Raw genomic sequence first — 24,870 nt, 5'->3', positions numbered from 1 at the left:
CTATCCTTCTTTCTGGCTGCAACCTGATGGGATGGGTTATTTTGAGGAGCAAGTGCTCTGCGCTGCTCCAATATTCCCTTTGCATATTCAGGGGATGTGCCTGAACCTGGCCTGACACCACTCTCTTTTCCTTTCAGGCATGGTCAATTTCAGCGAGGTGTCTGGCTACCCTTTGCTGCAGCGTTGGAAGGTCCGTTCAGTGATGTACCACGTCCGACTAAACCAGGGCTCAGTCTCGCAGGGTAAGTAGAACTCATAAGTTACCTCCATGCCATTTCCCAAAGCACCCCCTTCCCAATAATGTCGCTATAGACTAGGTTTTTGTCCCCCTTTTGAAGAATTATAACACATATCACTGGTCCACCCACCAATCTGGATCCTCAGCAGTGGAGGTGGGGGAATGTTTTCATTGGATGGGTATTAATGTTTTCCACAAATATGTTGGAGTGACTGGGCATAATGAGGAGCCCAAACTAACCAAAGATGGTTCTGGGAGTTCTCACCGAAGACATTTCTTTTAAATGATGGAATAAAATTACACATTTTAAAGCACACTTTTTTTAATTGTGAAATTTGATCAAATATATGATCTTATACACAACGTATTTTACAAATAAGTTCTTACAAGAAAAGAAGAAAAAAAGAAAAAAATAATTCTTACAATAGACAATAATATAAAGATAAAAGAATACAAATCGATACATTATATAACAATACACTAAAAAGTGAACAGAGAACAGGAAGCAAAATCAAAATACAATTTCCTCAGTTCACACATTATCTACCAATTGATCATATAGTCCCACAACTGTTTGAGATAACCACATTGGCTTTGTAGGTTTAGCTCCTTGAGCATTTGAGTCACAGCATAGGTTAAAAATAACTCGGATCCGGCAGACAGACGTTTCCAGATATACTCTATAAGTACAAAATCCTAGTTATTACAGAAGAAGCGACCTAAATGACGTGTTCTAATTTCTGCCAGTGTAGTATTTTCTACTAAAAGATGCTTGAGGGTTTTCTGTCTTTCTGCAACATTACAATGTGAACAAACCTTCAGAAACAAACCTCTGCTGGTGCTTACCTGGTCCTTTGGAGCTGCAGGGCTGTCCACAGCACTGCGAGTCGGCTGGGACTCCTGCTGACCGCCGTTTCATCCCCGCTTCGTTCCCTGGAGGGGCGGAGCCTGCTGGAGATCACGTGATCCTTCACGTGACAAGATACAGACTGAAAAAGCACCCGCGTTCAGGCGAGCGGAGCGTTTCATTTCAGAAACAAACCTCTGCTGGTGCTTACCTGGTCCTTTGGAGCTGCAGGGCTGTCCACAGCACTGCGAGTCGGCTGGGACTCCTGCTGACCGCCGTTTCATCCCCGCTTCGTTCCCTGGAGGGGCGGAGCCTGCTGGAGATCACGTGATCCTTCACGTGACAAGATACAGACTGAAAAAGCACCCGCGTTCAGGCGAGCGGAGCGTTTCATTTCAGAAACAAACCTCTGCTGGTGCTTACCTGGTCCTTTGGAGCTGCAGGGCTGTCCACAGCACTGCGAGTCGGCTGGGACTCCTGCTGACCGCCGTTTCATCCCCGCTTCGTTCCCTGGAGGGGCGGAGCCTGCTGGAGATCACGTGATCCTTCACGTGACAAGATACAGACTGAAAAAGCACCCGCGGTCACCCTCGCGGCGTTGAGCCCGGCAGGAGTGGAGGGCGTCGGCTGTTGTGCGGCTGTTTGGCGAGCTGCAAGCAAACATCACAGCCTAGAATCGTGTAAGAACCGAACCGTGCTGAAATCGAGAGACCAGAGGTAAGTCCTCCAAATGGCTGATCAAGGCCCACAAACCCGTGCTAAACTAAAGCATTCATTACAAAGGCGAGACGATGATGTCAACAAGAGGTCACAATGTGAGCTAGGAGGCAGACCTGATCAAACAGGGTCGCTAGAAGGGTACGATTGGTCAAGAGGAGAACTCGATGAGCGTAAGGAAGCCCAAACAGTTTTAAGTAATGCACTCACTGAGTCAAACCAGAAAGTCTGCTCTACACTAGCTCCGCATCAAATTTGTGAACAACCAAACACTCTGGCACACATTGTGTCAGAGAGACTAACAATCCCAAAAATAGCCTCCAGACCAATTGATGCTATTAATATGTCTCTTTCACGACCATTGCTAAGAAATGAGCTTCCACTTGGTCCTCCAGTCGACGCAGATGGCGCATTGCCGGGTGAGGCGGAGGTCTTGTCCCGTGCGGCAGCAGTGCAAGTGGACTCTAACCCCACCGCTAAGACATCGACCGTTAGCGGGGCCTGCGGGATTATGGCGAACAACATGGAAAGCGTTCCTACTGTGATTGAAGTGAACATAACGGCCTTTCAATCGCCGTTTGATGTAACTGACATTGAGCTACTAGAATTAGAAGTACCTGCAAACCAGCATGACTCAGACCTGGTCAAATTCACTTTTCCCTGTAATGTCCATGATGTCAGTGCAAGCCGCTCCAACTTTGTACACTCTGCACCTATAACACGTGATGCAAACCAAGACCGGGAGCAATTATTTAAAATCCCACAAGTGACAAATACACTCAATCTAAGTCAAGAGCCTATATTGGAGTTGAACAAACTAAAACCAAAGAGAGGAGAAGGCGTACTCGGCAGCCCAACACAAAACACGTTGTTAAGTTTAAACGCCAAATTGCCTTCATCTGAGTCCTATTTTCCGAAGATAAGCACACTTGGAATAGACTTAGCAGGCCGAGAAGCTAGGCTGACTGAACGCCTAAAAGCTGACTTTGAAATAATGAAGGGACGCCTGTCAGAGAGCTTTATAAGTGATAAAAACAAACAAAAAAAAACAGTGTGCTCCTCAAACGTCAAATCTCGGATGGATGAATGGTCATATGACCACTCAAACAGTATTGCTCGCCAGTGTTCAGATGGACAAACTCAGAACATAATTAGCAATGCAAACTGTGGTGAAAGTCCACTCTCCCGGAATCAAAATACCACCAATCAAGTAAATACTCTTAACCTGAATCGTCCCACAAATTCCACGACAGCAACGATCTCCTCGCAGTGCTCTACTCCAAACACTCAACAACACATTAATAGAGTATCCAAGTCAGGGAAAGGGACCTCAGACCTCAGAGCTCAAGAAATTTCTGAATCAAGCTTATTGCCTGATGAAAACAACTCTGTCCATCATCAAAAGGAGGCCCTTTCATTTTCAAAATCAAATCTGTCAGCTGCTGCCGCGATACAGATACACAACAACGTTCTCGCAGCTACTTCAATAGCGCTAATTCCATTTACAAAATTATACGAGAATCTCCACGAAGCAGTCCAGAATAATGGTGCATACATGGTCCAGCTTAGCAATAAGCTTTCCAAACTAGAAACCATGAATTCAATGATACAAGACCGTCTCGACAAAGAAGCAGAAATTACTAATTTGTGGTTCAACAGACTGAACGAATTTACAGGAAAGGACTCTGCGGACAGAAAAATAATGATGGACACACTATCTGCATGTATAACACACCTATTAGACGCTAAGTGTGTAAAGCAAGTCAGTTCGAGTAATTTGAGTACCATTGAAGCCAAAAATTCGATTCCTACACCAAACTTGCCTGAAGCTGATGCAGCGCCCATCTTTATTGACGGGAGTTATCAGCCAAACTTTGGAAAGGGCATAAAGATCCTTGAGCGGATTGTGACTTCCGCGGACCAGTGCACCGTTATTTCGAGTAACAACAGTACCGGCAGCACTGCCAATCAACCTTATAGCAGCTCGAAGGAAGTACCTGCCCTAGACTCAATCGTCAATGCAGTAAAACCAGCAAGCAAACAGCTCCATGAAATAATCGAAATACCTCAGTCTCAAGTTGTTGCCCCGTGTCTGGCAGTAAAAACATCATTTGGAATTTTCAACGGGCCAGCAAAAACGCTGACGACGCAGATACCAACGCAGAATCCACAAGGGAGCAGCTCTGGACCAATAAACAAGAAACAAAAAGAAAAAAAGAAGCACTGCATTGCAAATAAGCAAACCAGTAAATCAAAGAAGTTCATAAGAAATCTGACCACACCTGTCAAACTTGGATTCTTCAAAAGAGGCACAAATGGCGAGTCAGCAAAATCTAGTCACATAAAAGCTTCGAAATTAGTGGAATCCAAATCAATGACATCTCAAAAAAACAACTCTAAAAAACGTCAGAGAATAGATTCAGATGTCGAATCCGCTCATTCACAGTCGTCAACTGATGATTTATGCAATCTCTCTACATATGACGATGAGATTGAGGAAGAGTCAAGCGGTGAGGCATACTCTGACAATTCAATTGTCGAAAATGAAATGGAAGGCGCGGGTAAAATGGCTAGGAAGACTACACTTAATCCTTGGCTTGCCATTCCAAAGACCAGTAAAAACGAAACTGTAGCTGAACATGCGAAACCGAGAGCACCTGAAACACAACCAACGGGAAAACCAGTAGCCCTCCGCCATGCAGCCAAACAAGTACAACGCCCTGCCAGTTTTGCGCAGATTCCGGAAACGAAAGAGAATCTGAACCCGAAACAAACGGCCTCACAGAGACTTAAAGTACAAAAACATATCGATCATGTAATGCCCAAGGAGAACAATGCCTTGGTAACAAAAATTCTTATTGAAAATGTTTTTGTAGATGAAAACGAGGTCAATCTAAATAGAGGAAACGTCATTCGGCTTTTTCACTCAGTTCCAGCACTTAGAACTGTGTCCTCTCAGGACATCCAAATCGTCGAGTACATCTCTGAGACGTATGCAGACAGAGTCTACCTCCACATAAAATCACAGGCGGTGCGTAAGACCATTGTATCGGCAAAAGATGAACTCTTGTTTCTGGGCTTTGAAGTCTCAGAAGTGCGGACTGAAAAATCTTGTATCCAGACAGAAAATACACAAAAAACTATGAATACATCGGTCAATGCTAATCGTCGTGATGAGCTACGTCAGCACCTATCGACTGTATCAGGATCACAACCGTCGACAAGTAAATGGAAATCAGGAAGGTCTAATTATTAGCTATGCCAGACTCGGGAAGAAATCCCGCTAACACTGATTTCCTGGAACACTCGAGGTTTCCATCACTTGTATGCTGACTTCCCAGTTGATTTGACCAACAATTTAGCAATTTGCCTACAAGAAACATGGATGAGGACCTTACCGATCAAAGATGGTTACGTGACTCTGTTGAATCCGGCAAAGAAAAATACACAGGGCCGCCCGTTTTCAGGACTTATAACCATGATCAAAATTGGAACCGCTTGGGAAATTATAGAAACGGACAACCCAAACATATTCGTCCAAAGTACGTTATTACAACATCAAAATGGGGAAAACTCTAATAGCCAGTACATCCTATTAATCAACATATACTGGAACCCCGCCCAGATAATTTCAGAAAAATTCATATCTTCTGTAACAAAGTCCATAGACAAATATCAACAATTAGATGGTGAAATTTGCATTATTGTCTGCGGAGACATGAACACATCTTGGTTTGATTCAAATAGAAGTCGCATCGCAGAAACCAGGAAAGAATTGCCATGCCAACAATCGCGAAGTGTACAATGGTCACTCGCAATGGACGCACGAGTTGCGAAATGATAAACGGATGTGTAGAGGGCGACATACCACCGAAATATACCTGGAATAATATGGGTCACAAAAAAATATTGGATTATTTTTGGATATCAAGGCATTCATGGCATAAAATCAAGACCTTGAGAATTCTGGAGACAATAAATAGCGATCACGATGCGCTAGTCCTATCCATGACTCTCCCTTCAAAATCTACAGGTATGAAAATGAACCAGAACTTAGAGATAAATAATGGACGAAATAGAATAAGAATAAACAGCAAACAAATAAATAAGCTGCACAAAGACTTCCAAAATATGACACGGTCCAAGGACACAGTGTTAAATTATTGTGCGCTCTTACCATGCAAGAAAGAAACTTCTCTTTGGAAGTTGCCATCAGACAAAACGCACGCCCATGATTGGAGTCTTAAAGTCAAGACGGAAAAAAAGAAATTATATAAAGACATACACAGACTAAAAATTGAGGGAGGGGTAGGCATTGATATAAGGATAAAAAAACGCAAACAAAAATACCGTAATTGGGTGAAATCCTATTCCCTTATGCGCGATCAAGAACGCGGTGAAGCCATGTTGAAGCTTATAAAATCAAACAACTGTAGAGAAATTTGGCGAATAATGAACAAATGTTCTCGCAATCAAGCCGACTCAATGGCTAGTGGAGTCGCTGAGAGTGACTGGAAGAACCACTTTAGCAAAGTGTTTGCGACCGAAATTACCCACATGACCCCAGCACAAATAGAATCCAAAGCTAATTGGGATTGCGTTGAGAACATCGAAGACATCACTGCTGCCATACTAAAACTCAACAATTCCCGTGCAGCGGGTCCAGATGGTATTACAAATATGATGTTAAAAGCAAACAAACAAGAATGGGCGGCTTTCATCTATATGCTGTTCATAAAGATTGCAGAGCTCAGAAAAATCCCGCCCTCGTGGACAACAGCGATTATAGTACCCATCTTCAAGAAGGGAAATCGGACGGATCCGGCAAATTACCGCCCAATCGCTTTACTCGATATAATCGGAAAGGTATTTGCTGGCTTCTTACAAAAGAAACTCTCTGCTTGGGCCAAGTCGACGAACATCAATGACTGCCGTCAAACTGGCTTTACCAAAGGAGTCGGCACAGAAATCAACTTGACCTTGGTAACAATATTAAAATTGAACTCCCTAGAAAAACGTTCAAAGTTATTCTTGGCCTTTATCGATATGCATCAAGCATTCGATACAATAAACCGTACAAAACTATGGCAGAAATTAACAACGTGGGGCTGCCCAGAGAACTTAGTAGAACCCATTAAAGCTCTACACACGACGACATCTATACAGATCCGATTAAACGAAAAAGGAAACCTGTCGGATTCAGTGATGACCCATAGGGGGGTAAAACAAGGATGCCCAATCGCTGCATGTTTATTCAAACTCTACATTGCAGACATGCCGTTGGCACTGAAAAATGTAAAGTGTTTTCCACCTAAAGTAAACGGACAGCACATTAACTGCTTAACGTATGCCGACGATATTGTTTTAGTCGACACAACCCAGATAGGACTTCAACGCCTTTTAACTAAACTACATCATTACCTGACAATAAATGACTTAAAAATAAATGTAAATAAAACCAAAATAATGCAAATTGGATCGGTAAAAGGCACCAAAAATAAAAAATTCGTGTGGAAGATCGACGATAATCCAATTGCTGAAATCAATGATATCCGATATCTTGGGATAACGATAAATAAATCGATCCGAGAATGGAGCTGGGTCCAGGATATCATACAACGCATGAAAACGTTGGCACTTCAAGGGCGCCGAATTCATAATCTTTACGGAAAATTTTCGCTAACACCCGTTAGAATATTCTACCTCCAAAAAGTAATCCCCGCCATCACCTTCGGGTCAGAAGCTGGGTGGAACTTGGATCATCAAATTTGGCCCAAACTAGAAAGTTTGTTTTGGAAGACAGTGCTACAGCTACCAAAATATGCTCCAATTATCGCCATCAGACACGAGTTGGCTTTAAATGAATTATACTCGAGTGTCCTTTGGAAATCTCTGGCGCTCTTACGAAAAATGCAGATCCCAAATCATGAACCATCATATGAAATATTTGACACATCAATTGGACATCCAAATACAGACGTAACCTCAAAATGGGTCCGAGGCCTACGGGAGATTATGCTAGCTGCAGACATTAAGATGGAGCTGCTCTTTGCGCAACCACAAATTGCAAAACGCAAGATACATGAATGGGCTTGGATGTTAAACTTAGAAAAACTAGACAAGCTAGCATCTGCACTAAAACTTGGACCTATCAAGAACCAACGGAACGTAATGCCAAACTATTTGGTGCAATTTCCATCACGTTACCATCGAGATAAATTTCTCCGTTTGCGATTAAATGTCATCAACGTAAAGGAAATGCTATTCATGAGACATGACCAGTCTGCTATGGACAACATCTGTAGATATTGTGGAACTGCAGTAGAATCCTCTCGACATTTAATAACAGAATGTGTAACGCTTAAAGATCTACGATCACTCCATCTAGCGAAGTTCGCACCCTTGGACATGAATATGGATGAGTGGTGGTTTCATGTTTTAAGTGGAAGCTCAGTCCACTTGACATGTGCAGTCGTAAACTTTATGGATTCAGTGATACATTGTCTATGAAAAGACAGTGATGTCGACGACAGTGAAGACCGGCATGTCCTCCAGAATACAAACAAATAGAGATGGGAAAGTGAAAATGGGATTAGTTGCACCAAAGGTCATATTCAAAGTGAATGTTTTGTAACAAAAGTTTGTAATAAACTATAATTTACAAAAAAAAAAAAAAAAAAAAAAAAAAAAAACTATTTGTTCCCTCATGTGTCGTGGATCTAACATGATGAATTTCAACAGTTGGCTACACATTCAGATGGAATCTCAGGAAGACGTGGATTGTTATGGGGAATTTATAATAACAGAGATATTTAGGCAAATCTCCTAGTGGTTTGTTGGTGTACTGGATGGTTGAATGGATTTTGTAGCTTCGTGTTTTATCAAAGGTGGCGATCCAGTCCCACTGCTTTAGTGACTTATTTTACAGATAGCGGATTTGTTACTAATACAGAGCTACTAAAACAGAGCGATCTTTATTCATTTGGTTTAACAATTCATCAGTAAGTGCTAACATGTGATTAAAAAATGGGGAGACCTTTCGGTTCAACACTCCTGAAGATTCTCGAACAAAGTATTTGGCAAGGGAGACACCATTTTTACAAAGATTGATAATACTCGCCAATTGAACCAGTAGCGCAGAGACAACAAATCCAATTCAAGCGCAGCGATGCCATGGGAAGAGAGGATAATGGCTTCAAATGATACATTTTAAAGTACACTTTCTGTTAAAAAGTAGGTAAACATCCACGAAATACAAGTCACCAACAGTCCACCACTGCATTTCTCAAGGCATTTTCAAGATGCCTTCAGTGTAAAACATGTTCATGTTGGCGGTGCACAAACATGTCAATACTACTGCTTGATTCGTGCATAATGCCAGTAAAGATAACATAAGGAAACATATCCATGCTGGATCTGTCAATATATGCCAGTATCCCCACGTAAGAACATGCTCACATTGCCTTTGAAATAAAAATGCTATGCCACAATATAAAAACATGTTCAGATTGGCTGCACCGGTGTGGGCCAGTAAGTACACTTATGTTTGCTTTACCCTTTTCCTATATGCATTCACACATACACCATATACACACCATACATGCACCCATAAACACGTACTTTCATATTTTACCTTTTTATTTTCCTTACCTGCCGCACCAATCCAGACTCCGCTCAACATGATGCGACCTGGCATGTAGACCCTCCAGCTCCTGCACACAATGAAATAGAAACCAAGCAGCAGGGAGAGCATCCTGGTTCCTACACGTGGGGGGAATAGCTGGAGAGCTCCTAGATGAATGCCCTTGGCTGTCTAAATGTGTGGGTTGGCGCAGGTGCACCCCCTACGCCAGCCTGCATCCCAAATGGGCCATTCAAGACTGTGCAAGCAAACCTCTCCCGGCCCTGCATGGTTCATTAGTCATGCACGCTGGGGAACAAAACTGTCAAAGGTAAACTTTGTTTCCCTGTACAGTTTAAAGCTAGACCAGGAGTGCTCTTCTGAGCCGCTTATTGCAGGTGAGGGAGCACACAGTGTTTTTCTTAGGCCAGTTTGACTGGTCCATAAAGGCTGGTTCGATGCCACTGTGCCCATTATGGATGAGAGGCCCCTCAACCTCAGCTTACACATGTTAAACACAGTGCCACAGAGGCTGATGAGACCTCTTGAGCCGGTACATCACCTGACCATGCAGGATGTCATGTAAGGACAATGTGACAACCACGGCCCTGTGACTTCCTTACCGGAAAATCGCGGGGGTAGCTGGAATTGCATCACAATATCCTCAGCCCCTCTGTGACATACTGGAAGTGACATCACATGACGTTTAACCCTGGCAAAGAGTCAGTGCAAAGCTTGTGACTGTGATATGTTATTAAACTCTGATCAATCCCTAGCGCAAATGCCCACCTATGGAAAGTAGAACAAGGTCAACTTCCTCTGAATAGATCACGATTCAAAATGGTAAAATAAAACACTATTTGCAAATGATGCCACTATGTCCACCCTATGATCATATATGACAAGGTAAGATGTTTTATTGGTGCACAATTGGGTCAGGCAGCCAGCTGGAACGTTGTTGAACATGGAGAGTCTGAAGAGTTTGTCCTTATTACGAATTAAATCTGCCAGATTATGAGTGGTGGTAAAATGGCGTAGTCCCCATTCATGTAATCCATAGAACTCCAAAGGGTACGTGGAGGTTTTATGATGGGCCGTTAATTCCACCCGTGGTAAATCTGCCATTTTATGGCGGTACAATGGAGGATAGGAAGATAAAACTCCAGCCAAGTGCTGGAGGTGTTGACTTTAATTCATGCCCAAAACTGGAATGTGGCGTGCCGGTAAAGTGGTGCTAACAGATTTACCATCACATGTGACTTCACCACCAAACTCATACAAAGAGGCCCTTTGTCTATTGCACAACCTTTCTGCAACACAACAGGTTGAAACACATTGGACATAATCTTTGAGTATCGGAAAGCATTGGCAAAGACAATGTATACGTTTTAGTACCTCTTTTTGCTTTTTGGGGGGTTTTGTTTCAATCCAAATGGACAGAAAAACTAACAGCACATTCCCATGCAGAGTGGCCTTGTGGCATTCGGCGAAGTGTGACACATGCTGTGCTCCACTCATTCAAACACATGAATCTCACAGGGCGTGTCTAGGTAATATAAACCGCATTTAGCTTGGAGTGTAAAATAATGTCGGATGCTATTGGAAATCACAGGTGTCAAAATCCAGCTACTGCTTTCCAGAAACCATGACCTGGTCCTTACATTACTGACCGCTTGGCCACAGCGAGTTTTCGTGAATGTCCATTTATTTTACTTACAGGCCATCTGCCCCTTTTGTGACTGTTGGTCACTTAAAGTGGAGAGACCTGGGGGTGGACATCAGAGCTTGCGCTTAGAAAAGAATCATTCCTCTGTCGGACGCACCCATTCCACTTCATTCGTTCTGGCTATGAGGTGGTGCTAAAGTGCCACCTATAAGCTGCAACGATTGCATTAGAGTGCAGCTCGGGAGAAAATGGCATATGAAGAGGGACTCAAGGCTTGTTGGTGTTGTTTGGTTATTTACCCATCCGATTAATGCCCAGGGGTGGACTGGCCTATAGGGAACTCTGGAGATTTCCCAGTGGGCCTCTGCACCCTGGGCCTCTTTTGTGTGGTATTTCCAAATTTTCTCATAGGAAAAGCATTGGGCTTGCTGAAAATGTGTCATATGGGGCCACTTTTAACATTATTTCCAGGGCCTCTTTGGGTCCGCAGTAATTTTTTCCAGGGCCTCTTTTAGTTCCCAGTCCACCCCTGTTAATGCCCATGCCCATGTTAATCCATAGAGCCATTCCCACCAACTCCCTGCCTCTCTCCTCTTCAGATCTCTCTGGGCTACCTTTTTCAAGCCTTACCATCAAACGTTGTGCTCGAAGTGCCTGCTAGTGGTTTTCCAAAGCAGTCTTCTGAGAGTTAATGACTTAATTGGAGCTGTAAACATGCTACTGGTGTAATAACCATATCAACCAGGACTGCCTTCAGCCACTCATTTTATAAGCAGTATGGGTGCCCTTCACGAAGTCCTGTTAAAACAAGCATTGGCAAAGCCAACAGTTTTGGATTGTGTGTACATATTAGGCATGTGCCAGGCACTGCTATTCTATGCCCAGGAACTCGCACCATTTTGCCGCTTCTACCATCAATGACCAGTTAATACCACTATGCCAGTGCCTGACAAATGCCTTTACCATGCCTACAAAAAAGCCAAAACTATTGGCATTGTCAATGCTTGATTTTTATTTTGCAAGTAAAAGAAGGAGGTCTACTGCAGCCTTTGCAATGTCCATTAAAGTAACAGGTTGTAGCTGAGACGGAAGTTCATTCTCTGTACAGGTTAGAAAGCATACATTTGCAAAACATGCACTGTTTTCACGCTCTTCAACTTCACATGGAGTCTCGGCAGAGTCTTTGGCCTTTGCATGTATTGCATCCGATGCACTGGGGTCCCCCGCGGTGTGGGCATTCTAGGTGGAGTGGAGTGTGTGCATGCCCAGGGAGAAGGCCTAGATTCGTGGTTCAACAAAAACAATAATGTTCCCTTTGCAAAAGTTCGACCAAAAACCGATGTATTGTGTTTTCTTCAAGGTCTGAGACTACCTCACCCCTTTGGCCATGTTATGTGGCTACACAATCTGCACAAAACAATATATGCCGATTGATCATTTGCCATAGGGCGGGTTTAGGGGTAGGCAATGTAATGTATGGCTGACAAAATGTTATGGTTTACCACTCGCATCAGCCCTAGCCAGTATACTCAATGGGGGAGAGGGCCAGGGCCTCGTAGGGCGGAAGCTTTGGAGGCCGGCAGGCTGCAATGTACTGGAGATTAAGAGGCTGATTCATGGAATGTTTAGCACTGGTGCAAAGTGACTTTGCACTGCCAACAAGCACCCTGTTCCACAGAGATGTGCAAAGTCCATTTGTACCAGTGCAAAGTCAGGGCTAAGTCACTTTTCACCAGTTCAAAGTCAGTGCAAAGTCACTTTGCACTTCAAAAATACACTTTGCCCTGCTCTGTGAATCAGGGTGTTTGTTGGCAGTGCAATGTCACTTTGCACCAGTGCTACACAATTCCATGACTCAGGCCCTCAGTAGCTAAGGATGGGGAAGAGTAAGTGATTTACCCTGCACTGAACAATTTGAGGAATGCAGGTTTATAATCCAAGGTTCGCAGTTCACTGCTCGACCCCTCCCGCGGGTAATAGAAGCATTCTCTGAGTGCTCACCTATCCACTCCCTCTTTTCAGCCTTCAGCCATGCCTTGCACTCCCTGGACGGGGCGACCTCCCGGAGCGACTTCGTGGCACTGCTCGACCAGTTCGGGAACCATTACATCCAGGAGGCGCTGTACGGGTTTGAGGAGTCCTGTTCCATCTGGTACCCGAACAAGCAGGTGGAGCGCCAGCTGCGGCTGGAATACGAGGACATCAGCAAAGGTAAGGTGGAGCGGGAGGGGCGTATCATGGTCCTACCCATTCCAGTGTGCCCGCTCCATTCACACGTCACACCATTCAATCCCTCTGGGGAGGATCCATGCACAAGTGGCAACTCAACATATCTTGGCCAGCCTCCTATGGTGAAAATCCTGGTTGATCCCAAGGCCTGCCCTCTGTATGCCAGTTGCCGCAGCCTGGGATGACGGTGGTGCTTTCTCAGCAGACATCCCAAGCTACAGAGTAAGGAAGATCAATGACAAGTGAATTGCAACAGAGGCTGGCAGGTTAGACTCATGATAGTGCAATATGGTAAGCACTCATACCGTCGCAAAGCACCACCATAGTGTTTCCCCAGCACTAAGGTGTGTCCTGGGGAAGATATTGCACCCACACCAGGCTTTTCCAGAGTCTGCGGAAGAAGAACACAGTAAAAAAGTGAGGGCACAAACCATGCCATCAATGATTGTTCACTGGCTTGGCAATTGTAACAAGCATTGCCAAAGCCAACAGTTATGCCTTTCTATAGGCATGCAGGTTCCCCAGTCATATACTTTTCACATCACAGCTGCTACATATTACAGAAGCTGCAATGTTATCGTACAAATCAATCCGATTAATTGAAGTACTTGTTTCTTCCAGTATTGACCATTTCTCTACAGGAGAAAAAAAAATGCAATCATCTTCTCCTAACGTTTACACCAGAAAACCCCCTTTATATCACTGCCTTTACCAGTGCTTGTCACTATGTACAGCTCTGTGCAGCAGCAGGTGCCTAGTGCAGGGAAAGTGTATTCTGGGAAAACGTCACATCATATTTCAAATCGAAATGAGTGCTCTGAAGATGTAATATCAGCACAGCAAGTTCAAATTGGAGGTAGATGTCTTATCATGTGACCACTGTGGCGTGACCACGCAGAGTAACTCTCAGAACCCATTACTTCTGCGCCTTGCTCGCTTACAATAAATCTTTTTTTTTTTTTTGTTTTTTTTGTTTTATTGGTTAAGTATAGTTAAACCTTTAACATTACATCCTTATTCCTTTAGTTTAAACAATGTTCCTTTGTTAAAACTTTGTTAAAACTTCCCTAGATCCAATTGTCATCAGGCATTAATTGTCCCGTCATTGACTTAATTTCTACTTTATCTTATGATCCACAGCCTCATTTATTCAGGATATGGGCAATCAAAGTAATTCAGTACTTGAGTATCTAGGGCTACTCGTAGCGTTCTCTTACAGATCAGATTCTTATTCCTCTTGGTTCAAGTTTAACATCTCAACAAATTTCAATGCATCTAGAGTTTTGCCAATTTTTTCCGCAGTGAGGATTCTTTCCCAATAATTTTCTTCAGTCTTCTCTGTGATATTTATTGTGTAACTTCCCATATAGATCTCTCTTTTGCATTTTAAAGCTGGGCAGGTTAACATGTCTAATCGTTTCCAATTGGTCCTTCCGTTTGCAGAACCAACAGTATGCAGCTGTTCTGTCAATTTGTCTTCTTTTCCATTTCACTTCTCTGCTATTCCAAATATTAAGTCTGCAACGCAGCAGCAAATCCCGGTAGCGTTCAATTGGAAATTTCAACAGATATGGCGGTAGGATATTCAAGCCTTTTTTTTCCCAGATGATGTTGTAGCATAGATTTCTTCTCAGTCTTTGTTCCTGGGTTTCCTCCCAATCCTTTTCCCGAATAACTCTTTTTGCTTTGTCCGGGTTATTCTTTAGGGTATCCTCCTCAAGATTTAATTGTTCCAACTGAGCCTTGCATCTGCTTTTCCAATCATTAAGCATTTTGTCTTCATTCCGGATGTTCGTCTGGGCTAAAATTTCAAATGGTTTTGGTGCTATATCCAAAATGCACTTTCTATACAATGATAAGGTTTTCCAGAGTACGACCGAGTTAATTGATTGGAGTCTGAGCTCGGTTCTGATGAGCTCCACTGGTAATGAGGTTGGAAGGCGCAAAATTTTCCGCCAAAAAAATGCTTCACAGAGATTCCAAACCTCCCATCTAAGGGCTACGAGGGCTTCCGAGCCATAAGTGATGACCGCCAACACTTTTTGCTTGTAGAAAGTTATAATTGGAATTAAAGAAAACTTCCCATATCTGCGATGTAGGCAAATCCCTTGATTTGTTAGGGCCACTAGTTTTTCCCGGATCAGACAGTAGTGCGCCTGTTCGTTGCTGTTTTTGTTTATCATTATCCCCAGATAAAGTGTCGTTTCAACTTCTTCTAAGTTCTGGTTCTCTAGTGACCATCGTATTGTTTTACCGGACTGTCTCCTGCCCCGGCTTGACTTCATTGTTAAGATCATGGATTTTTTGATATTCATCTTCATACTATTTTCTTTTAAATAGTTGTTAAAGGACTCAATCCGTCGTTGTAGACCTATTGGTGTTTGGTCGAGGAATACCGCATCATCGGCGTACAGCATCCAAGATATTTCTTTTCCATTTATTGTCGGTGGAAATGCGCGAATCTTCTCCTGAGCTATGTTAATATCTGCCATATATAGGACAAAGAGGAATGGGGCTAGTGCACAGCCCTGCTTGATTCCTCTAAAGGTTTTAATCCTCCTCGAAAGTCCCCCATTGCTTGTAATTTGGACTTGAATTGAGGTATCAGTATACAATGTTTTGATAGCTTCAAGTAGATCCTTAGGGCATCCCCAATTTCTCATTTTTAACCACAAGAGCTCTCTATTGATTCCATCGAAGGCTTGTTCGAGGTCAATAAATGCAAGATAGAGCTTTTTTTTCCCGGCTAATGTCTTCGCCTTCATCAAGTTGATCAAAAATAGATTCAAGGCGGTGCCAACTCCACTTACAAAGGCTGTTTGTCTTTCGTCAAGAATTTTTGCCTCGGTGGCCCATTTTTTTAGATCTCTCAGTAATAGTGACGCAAATAGCTTGCCAATTGAGTCTAGGAGTGCTACGGGCCTACAATTCCTAGGGTTTTCAATAAATCCATTTGCCCAAAAGGCGCACATGGGCAAGAAGTGGTTGTTGTAGCAGAAGCAGCTGAATAGCAGGGACGTTGTTTGGGGGTCGTCAGGGGTCACAATTGAGGTCTGCCTTGCTACCCCTAAAAAAAGGGAGAAAAAAAGAAGAAAAAAACGTTTTTGTTTTATAAATGTAAGCTCTTGGGCTGTGGCCAGAGCCCTGTGGCTCTTTATTTTTGGAGTGGCTAGCTTTCTTGTTAAGCACTCTTAAGAAAACAGGGTGTCCTGCACATGTAACACTTTGAGCAGTGACCCTAAATAAGAAAGAATAGGAATAACAAATAATGTGTCTTTCTGAAATTCTATACAATAATTGCTAGACTCAAAGGTTTATTTCGGGCACACTGCAGGGGCTGAGTCACTGATTTAGTCTGTTCTTAAACACCTCGACTCAGCCTTTCATCCTTCTGAGGTCCTTAAATGAGTACCAACACAGGTTGGATGATATTGTATGTATATTTATTTTATATAAATTGCTTAAGCGTAAGTGCTTTTCAATAACACATCCTTATCATTTGGCCTTGGACTTCTGCTTGCATTGACAGTAAATTGGCAATATGGGCCTATATACAATGATATTAATGATATATATGGTGATCCATTCTTGTATGAAATGTACATCATAATATAGTGATATCGTAACCATATTTTTCATAGTGTACTTACAAACAATGCTATGTGATGCTACTTCCTTTTTTGTCAAGGAGTGAAAGGTCGTGTCCCATCGCTTCCCGTGATGTCACTTCGGGGTGGTGGTCAAAAGACATCACTATCTTTGCTGTCATTGGAGGTCAAAGGTCGTGTGATGTCACGTCCGCTAGCCCATTTTGGTGAAATGACTTCCCTGCTGAACAGGTGTCTTAACCCCTTGACATTCTGACAGCTGATTTTGGAGCAGCATTGGATGTTTGAAATCACTTTTTTAGGGAACACCAAGCATGTGACACTTGTCATTCTGCAGTGTATATGTATTCTTCCACAAATACAAGAACTTCCCACATACTCTCTGCACCAATTGGTTTCTCCACATGGGCCTAACACCACAAACAAAGGAGGACCAACTGAATCTAGATACTGTGCTATTGTTCATAAATAATGTTCTTTCATTAGCGATCCACCGTTGTATGAGAGCAAGAACAACTTTTGCAGGAATTCAGTGTGGCAGATCTGTGGAGATTAGTCTACCCAGGGAAATAGCAATCTTTCTTTGTATTCGTCATACCATCGAATAGGGTTAAAGGGGATCTTGTTCTTGAACACTCAATGCAATGGTACAGCTGGAAGATGCACAGTACTCTGATAAAACACTTCCTGACTGTATCCCTTCTTTTGCCTCTTTGAATGGGGTTCTTGTAAGTTCATTTCTACAGGGACAACCATTTTATTGTGTGTGATGTTCTTTACTATGAAGCCTCGATTAACCAAATGAATCCTATTGGCCTCTTGTTTGTTTTATTTCTTACTCGTATTTCCTCAGACTATTTTTGCTTCCTTGTGGGCTGTGTCGCCCTATTCTCTAGCATCCTATCTGTTACCTGCATGACTTGTGATTTTTCTCCTTCACAAGTGTGTGTTTTAAATCGGCATGGCACGGTGAGTGTGGTAGGTTAATGGGGTGCTCGTATGCTATGGCCCATCTTTGTGCTTTAAACTTACACCTTATTCTTTTTTGTGTTCCTATCACCCCTTTTGTGTTTCCCCTCTTTTCTGTTCTGTACAGCCTGGCGGAATGGTGTCTATGTTAAGAGATATCTCGCCCTTTCTGTTACTTTGGCTGCCTGTTGTGACAAGCCTGGGCTTTTATTCTGGCCCCAGTCTTGCTCGTTTGTCTTGCTTTCTTGTGTTGATGCTGCTTCTTATCCTGTCGACTGGATACCCTCGTATCAGCTGACAGGAACCTGTGCTTCTTTGTATTCCTTGAGTGGCACAACCCTTTTCTGCCCTTGCTGTGGTCTGTCGCTCTCTGAAAGCTGGAAAAACTGGTCACCACTACATGTACTACCTGCTGCATACTGCAGGAACTCCCACTGTCTGGAACGCTTCTCAATTTAGTGACATACTTGCTTCGGGGTTGTTCTAATCTTTCCGCTCTCACTTTGGTATGTGTGTTGCTGGAGCGAGCATCTTGTGAAAAATACTGGTTCCTGGCCCTGCTAAAACCTTAATTTACCTTAAAATCATGGGTGACCCACCCATGCGTGGGTGTTTTTTCTAGGATAAAAAAAAAACATATATATATATAATATTTTTAATCCCGCATTCCATCTGGGGACTGGAACCTGTGCCCTGCTGCTATCAGGCCAGTGCAACATTGCACTGAGCTATTGCTCAGGTGTAGAGTTTAAATATGTGATGGACAATACCTTGATCTTGTAAGGCTGGTGGGCTGTGTTTGGTACTGCCTGGCCAGGAACCTGGATCTGCAGTCTCTGAGCGGATGTTACAATGACGCTCTGCCCGCTGTGCTCCCTGACAGATCAGTTGTCAAATCTTTTCTAGTTGTTTCTGATCCGGTTATTGTCTGCCTGAGTGTGTGATTTTTTGGGCCCCGGGCTGTTAATTGCATCGTCGGCATTTGGCACATCGTGTGCCTTCTATTTCCCCCCTGGGTGCCCTCTTGCTTGCCTTGTCCTTGGTGTTTCTGTGCCATCTCCCCTTCTTCTCATGGCTCTTTACCGTTAGCTGCCATGTTCCATCTGTTTCTGGGAAACTTCGCCGGATTGGTGTTGTCCCATTCTGTGCTTGCAACCTAATTCTGTTGCACTCCTTGTGGAGTGATGCCACAACATGGGTCTCCCGTGTACGGGTTCTCCTGATGTTGGGGGAAATACCCTGATTCAAACCCTGTTTTCAGGGCTCTGCTGTTTATTCTGCATACACAGAGATATTTTGTCACGTTCCGTTCGGATTGCTGCATGGAAGATTGGAGGCCCCTCTTTTCGAGTTCTCCCTTTATTTACCCTCCTTCACCTGGTTGGCTTTTCTCTTAGTTTTCCATTCCCCTTATTTGGGAACATTTTCAATGGTGTTTGTTCGCTTGTGCGGTTGTTGCGGCTGCCTTTTGTTATGCTTTGGTCGGCCATTTTGTTCGCCCACGCTGCCGCCAAAACTTTATGTACGACCTTTTACTTGTCTGGTTGGTCCGGGTTAGCTGTGAGTCCTCTGGAACCAGTAATCGCCACCTTCTAATTCTTTTGCTGCTTTCCGCTGGAAAAAGGCTAAAGAAACCTTGGGCATCTGGGCGCTGCTTATGTGGTGTTCATTTATCGAACCGGTAAGATGAAAAGCTGACGATTTTAACGTGCTATTTTTGTCAACATTGCCTCTGCTTCGTGTTGTCCTGGCTCCAATGTGTGTTTCCCCTTAGCTTCATAAGAAAGCACTCCCATGTAGATCTTACTTCGTTAAATCTTATTGTGCCCTGTGTTCAGGGTACTGAATGTGTTGTTAAACACTTTGACTCACGCTTGAGTTTTACTTTGTTTCGAATTCATAACGTTTTACAAACATTTCTAGAGCTGCTTGTTTTGACGAAACTGGCTATGCTTCGTGTTGTTTTTCAGCCCTTTCTCGAGGAAAGCTTAGCCGAGGTCTGCTTCACTGGCCCTAATGCAATCATGTTTGGATTTTTTTTTGTGTGCGTTGTTTTCCTGAGAACTCAGCTTATTGGGGCCTTTTATTTGTAATGATTGCGTCCCGCTTATTTTGTTGCTCTGTGATAAAGCGCTGCTCTCGTTGTGGCTTGCGAACGAAATAACGTCTTGGGAAAGTATTTTTGCCCTGCCTCTCGTTGCCTGGTAACCCCCGTCATAAACCCAGACACAGTTTGTGGTACCGCTTGATGGAAGGTGCTCACTTCTTGGTTTAAATGCTGGGCGGCTTTTGCTTTGAAATCTGTCGCAGTGCACCGTACCTGTTGTCCTTGTGTGCACGGGTGGATTCACCGCTTGCTGTTTCGGGAATTCACGCTGCCTCTGAACGAGCTGTCTTCGTGCCGCCTTGCGGCAGTTGTCAATGCACGGTGAAGAAAAATCCCTGCCCACAGTGGGAGCGCAGCTTTCACCGCTGAACGGCGCGCCTCCTTGGACCAGAGAAAGCCATATACTGCCGTTTGCAATGCAAACAATAACCTTGATATCCGCGGCAGCGCTTCTCCCATGAATGAAATTCTGGGGTATGAGACACGAAAAGCTCTACTTCCATTGCAATGGAGTAAGTAAAAACTCCAGTTACCATTTCGGGCGCTTTTAGCTTGAGCAGGACAATGCTAAAACAGAAGAGACTCTGTGTACTTAAAATACTCTTTTGCTTGGGTCGCCGTGCAGGGACCACAAGCTGATTCTGGTTTTCTTGCTGCAAAAGCAGCTCCTTATATTGGACCCAGGGGCTGGCCCTGGGTCCTTGTGTCATGTGTGGGGGCTTTGGTGCCATCCCCCAGGCCGGCAGGTGCCTACTGTCTCAGCACCCGGGCGTGCTTATCTTTGTTGTGGCCCTGCCTCCCTGCTTCCCGTGCGTCCTGTGCACTGAGCACCTATTTTGGAAGGAAGGGCGAGGTGTTGTTTCACAGCTCGCCTTTCCTTCTTGTCATCCCGGCCGGCGACTGCGTGTCGCCTTGTGGCATTGGTGGGGGAAGGGGGGAGCGCGACCCCGTTTTTTGGGCTGCTGCTCGCCCCTCTCCCCGGCCTGGCTGCCATGGGGCACGGGTTACCCGGCCTCGCTTGGTACCTGGCAGTGTTGCCCAGAACTGCTTCCTGACTCTGCCTCGAAGGGGAACGGGCTGTCGTCTGTGCCTGGGCTCCACAGGCGTGCACTTCCACCACCATTCATCTCTCTCTCTGTCCATCTCACAGGCCCTTTGTGTTCCTCTGTGAAAGGAGGCAGAACACTCCATTTGTCCTGCACCTTGGATAATGGTTGCAACTGTATAGGGTTGGAAACCTTATACCGTCAGCTGGTGCAAGTCCCATATAGCCAAAAGGGGTTGGCTTCCTGAGACAAGGGATAGTAACACATATCCCTTTCAAGGGAGGGCCTGTTCTCTAAGGGGAGGGGGAGAATCACTTTCCCTGTCCCCTATGGGGTGTTAGGCTTAGCGGGTTCACCTCCCTAATCCCAAATGGGGTTGCTCCCCTTTGGGGGGAGGGGACGAAATCCCTGGATTCGTCTCAAATGTCTCTTGATTTTTCATATTTTTATCTTTCAGAGTAGGGCGTGTGTGTGTGCTGATAACATATATAGGCCTATACTGTTGTTTATTATCTGAGATTCATGTGTCATATTTGTGGACCTTGATGTCCCTGTGTCTTGTTAAGCTTATGTATTGTCGGTAATAACTTGGAAAGGTTGGTGCGTGGAAAGGACTGAAGTGCATGGAAAGGAGGAGTGCGTGGAGCGGACTGGAGTTTGTGGAGAAGATTGGAGTGCGTGGAGCGGATTGGAGTGCGTGGAGCGGACTGGAGGCCATGAGCGGACTGGAGGCCATGGAGCGACTGGAGTGCATAGAAATGCGCGAATGACATGGAATGGTTTGGAATGCATGGGACGTTCGATGAGCATATAACCCACCATCTCACATCACCACGCTTACTCTCTTCTTTACACCACCACACAACTAGAACACAGAGATACTATGACACCATTCGGTATAACTGTTCTTATACTAACATCTGCCTCATACTCCCCATCACTCTAACTAAACACTGCTGGTTACACACCCCCGGGCCAGGCGTTCTCCTCAGGCCTAACGCAGCCACAATCGGTCTGGATAAAATCTGCCAGAACGAACACATACTCTTGACCTCTCAACCACCACACCTACCGCTAAGAAGCAGCTATTACACGAATACTGCACCAGCTGCACACATACCCGGTGCTCATGACTCTCTCTACTCTCTCTACTGACCTGAACTTCGGTTCCCAAGGGCGCTCAACCTACCAGCGCCTTCGGACCATACCAATGGTATATAAGGCGCTATATAAATGCAAAGTAACATAACATAACATAATTGGGGAACATAACTTTATTTTATATGGAGTGTTCCAAATCGAGTTTGTGTGATGGCGATCGGTGGTTATTTTTCTAAAAGAATATTTAGAAAAAAAATAAGATAAACACTGATAGAGATACCAACTGACAGGGGTATGGGGATGAAGCAGTGTGCACATGATACAGCAGAGGAGGGGATTTGAAAATGCTCAGACTAAGTAATGCAATCCAAATCGATGCCTAGAGGAGAGGGAAACTGCAGATGTGTTTGGGAGTTGTCCTGTGTATCCACTGAGACAACGTATAACACACACCTATCAGTGCTTTGGAATATTTGCACAGTAAGTGTCGTGTGCAGAACAGAACTTGCCATGATGGAGCACATCGGAGAGGGTATCAGGAGAGGATAGCACCTAGCTTGGAAACTGAACAAGCAGATGAACCAGGACACGAAGGTTCAATGTGTGCCCTGAAAAACAGGATATAAAGCACATGACATCATAGGAGGGGAAATGGCTTTACTGAAAAACATTCAACAGTGGTTTTTCAACCATCAAATCACATTAACAACCAATGGCATTTCACTATGTCTCAGGTGGATAGCTCAGCAGCAATGTGCTTGCCTTAGAAGCAAGAGGACACGTTCCATCCTCGGGTCCCGGCTTAGAAAACTCTGGGTATTAAGTGCGTCATAAATAACCTATCATATCATGCACAGCAGACAGGTTTTATGAATATGGGCGCTGTGAAGCATTCTTTTTACATTTACCCCTACCCAATCCCTTAGAGGGGCCTGTGCTAAATCATATGTTAATTGAACTTAATTGTCCTATGATCTTTTTAAGTTGCCGAATGATGGCTGCACAGATAGCGATGGACGGAAGGATGGCCTGAGGGTCAGCGCGAGAGGCCTGCCATGCTGCTTCTCCTCCTTCGGCCACTTTGTGGAGTACACCACATTCCCCGGCCACTGTTTCACTCATTTGCATGTATGACCTCGCAATGAGCGTGTGCTTCTCAGAGTTGGCATCATTGCCTGTTCCTGTGAGCATCTCCTGACCATAGTCCTGCCTCCCAGTGTTTGATTCAGAGAAGGTTTCATTAAAAGGGATTACCTTGCATGACCTTCACACACTATGACCTAGTGCCAATCTGCAACATTTTACTGGGTGTGCATTTTAACCTGATTGTCAGTTTTACTTTAGCTGATGATTTCCATGTTTAGTTGACCTTTGCTGATATGTTACTTTGCACTTTTTAATTTAGGTTACGCTTCACTGATCTTTAATTGTGTCTATTATACTGTTTATATTTAGCTTATTAGTCTTGTATTGATAGCTTTTCATGATTTCATTGGTCTCTTTAATCCATTCATATATTTTGAATTAAATCTTAAATCCTTGAGATAAACTTTTAATGTAGCTGTTGCCTTATGAAATCCTTTAGGGCGTACAGGAGGTGCTAGAGTCCTAATGGGTTTCATGTTTCTGAAATGTAACCCGCATTGTATTCCATTTTAAATTGTGGCTGCAGCTTGATCACGTTTTTGGTGCAGGCACTGGGATTCGTTTTCTTCGCAGTTGTGAATTTTGAGTGCCTGCAGTTTGAAGAGTGACTGCCCAGTGTGTATGCAAGCTTCCTCTTTTCTTTATTGGGTTGGGAGTGTGATCATTATTCTGAATTGTAATATGTCTCAGGATCCTCTTGTAAGCAGTAGGGTTATTTCCCTTAAAAGGCTGGTGGATATGTGTGAAGTGCCCTTCTATCACCCCTACTCCTGCAAACGTCTTTCATATTTTTGAAAGTTTTCCATGTTTATTAAGTTTGCATATGATTTTGTATTATTTTATGGTTTTAGCGTAGATTTCAATGTGTAAATTGTTGAATTTTTCCATTCACTTTATGTATCGATTTTTAGCTTTAGTGTTAGTGTTTCTACTACTTAGGTTTGTTTTCTCTTTCTCAAAATCAAAGCGTCCCTGGTAAGTGTAGGTTTTTAGCATATAGTATTTATGGTGTCAGGACCGTTCCCCCATAACAATCTGATATACACAAGGCCTGTAACCCCTACGAATGTAGGGCACTCTGTTGCTTTGCAGTGCTGGGTTAACAAAAAAAAATAATAATGACATAGTTTGACTCCAGAAATATGTTTTGTTCTTGTTTGCTTTTGTTTTAGTTTTACTGAGATGTTTTGTGGCAATAAGCCACGAGGTGGTGGGCCAATATCGCCCCAGGTAATGCCCCAGGTAATGGCCGCCGCCATGGAAAGGGAAAACGTAGTCCGTTTTCCCTTTCCATGGCAGCCATCGGGAGCGGACGCGCTGGGAACAGAAGTGTTCCCAGTGCGTTCGCTTCCAAGACCAGAAGAAAAAAGAAGGTAAGTGGGGTCGGGAGGGGATGGGGAGGAAGAAAAAAAAAAGTACTGCTGTCTCCGGCAGGGGACGATGGAAACCTCCAGCCGCGTGGAGGCTTGGAGCGAGTCTCCACACGGCTGGAGGTTTCCATCGTCCCCCGCCGGAGACCGCGGGATAGAAGGTAAGTGGGGTGTAGAGGGAGGAGGGATGAGGGAGGAGGGAGGA

The 24,870-nt window shown here is 44.1% G+C and overlaps 1 protein-coding gene across 2 annotated transcripts in view; it reads left to right on the top strand.

Annotated features, from left to right (window-relative positions):
• The window catches only part of ASTN1 (astrotactin 1), a 1,300,999-nt gene that overhangs the window by 1,106,093 nt on the left and 170,036 nt on the right, over nt 1-24,870 (top strand). For both annotated transcript variants that reach the window (XM_069641148.1, XM_069641147.1), the window contains 2 exons: nt 138-242; nt 13,112-13,300. In XM_069641148.1, coding sequence (XP_069497249.1) covers nt 138-242; nt 13,112-13,300 — 294 coding nt within the window. The remainder of the gene's footprint in view (nt 1-137; nt 243-13,111; nt 13,301-24,870) is intronic.

This window comes from Ambystoma mexicanum, chromosome 1q (genome assembly GCF_040938575.1).
Source record: "Ambystoma mexicanum isolate Mex_15411 chromosome 1q, UKY_AmexF1_1, whole genome shotgun sequence".
In the NCBI taxonomy this organism is placed as follows: Eukaryota; Metazoa; Chordata; class Amphibia; order Caudata; family Ambystomatidae; genus Ambystoma; species Ambystoma mexicanum.
The sequence above is the reverse complement of the archived record's forward strand: the minus strand, read 5'-3'. Positions and strand labels throughout refer to the sequence as shown.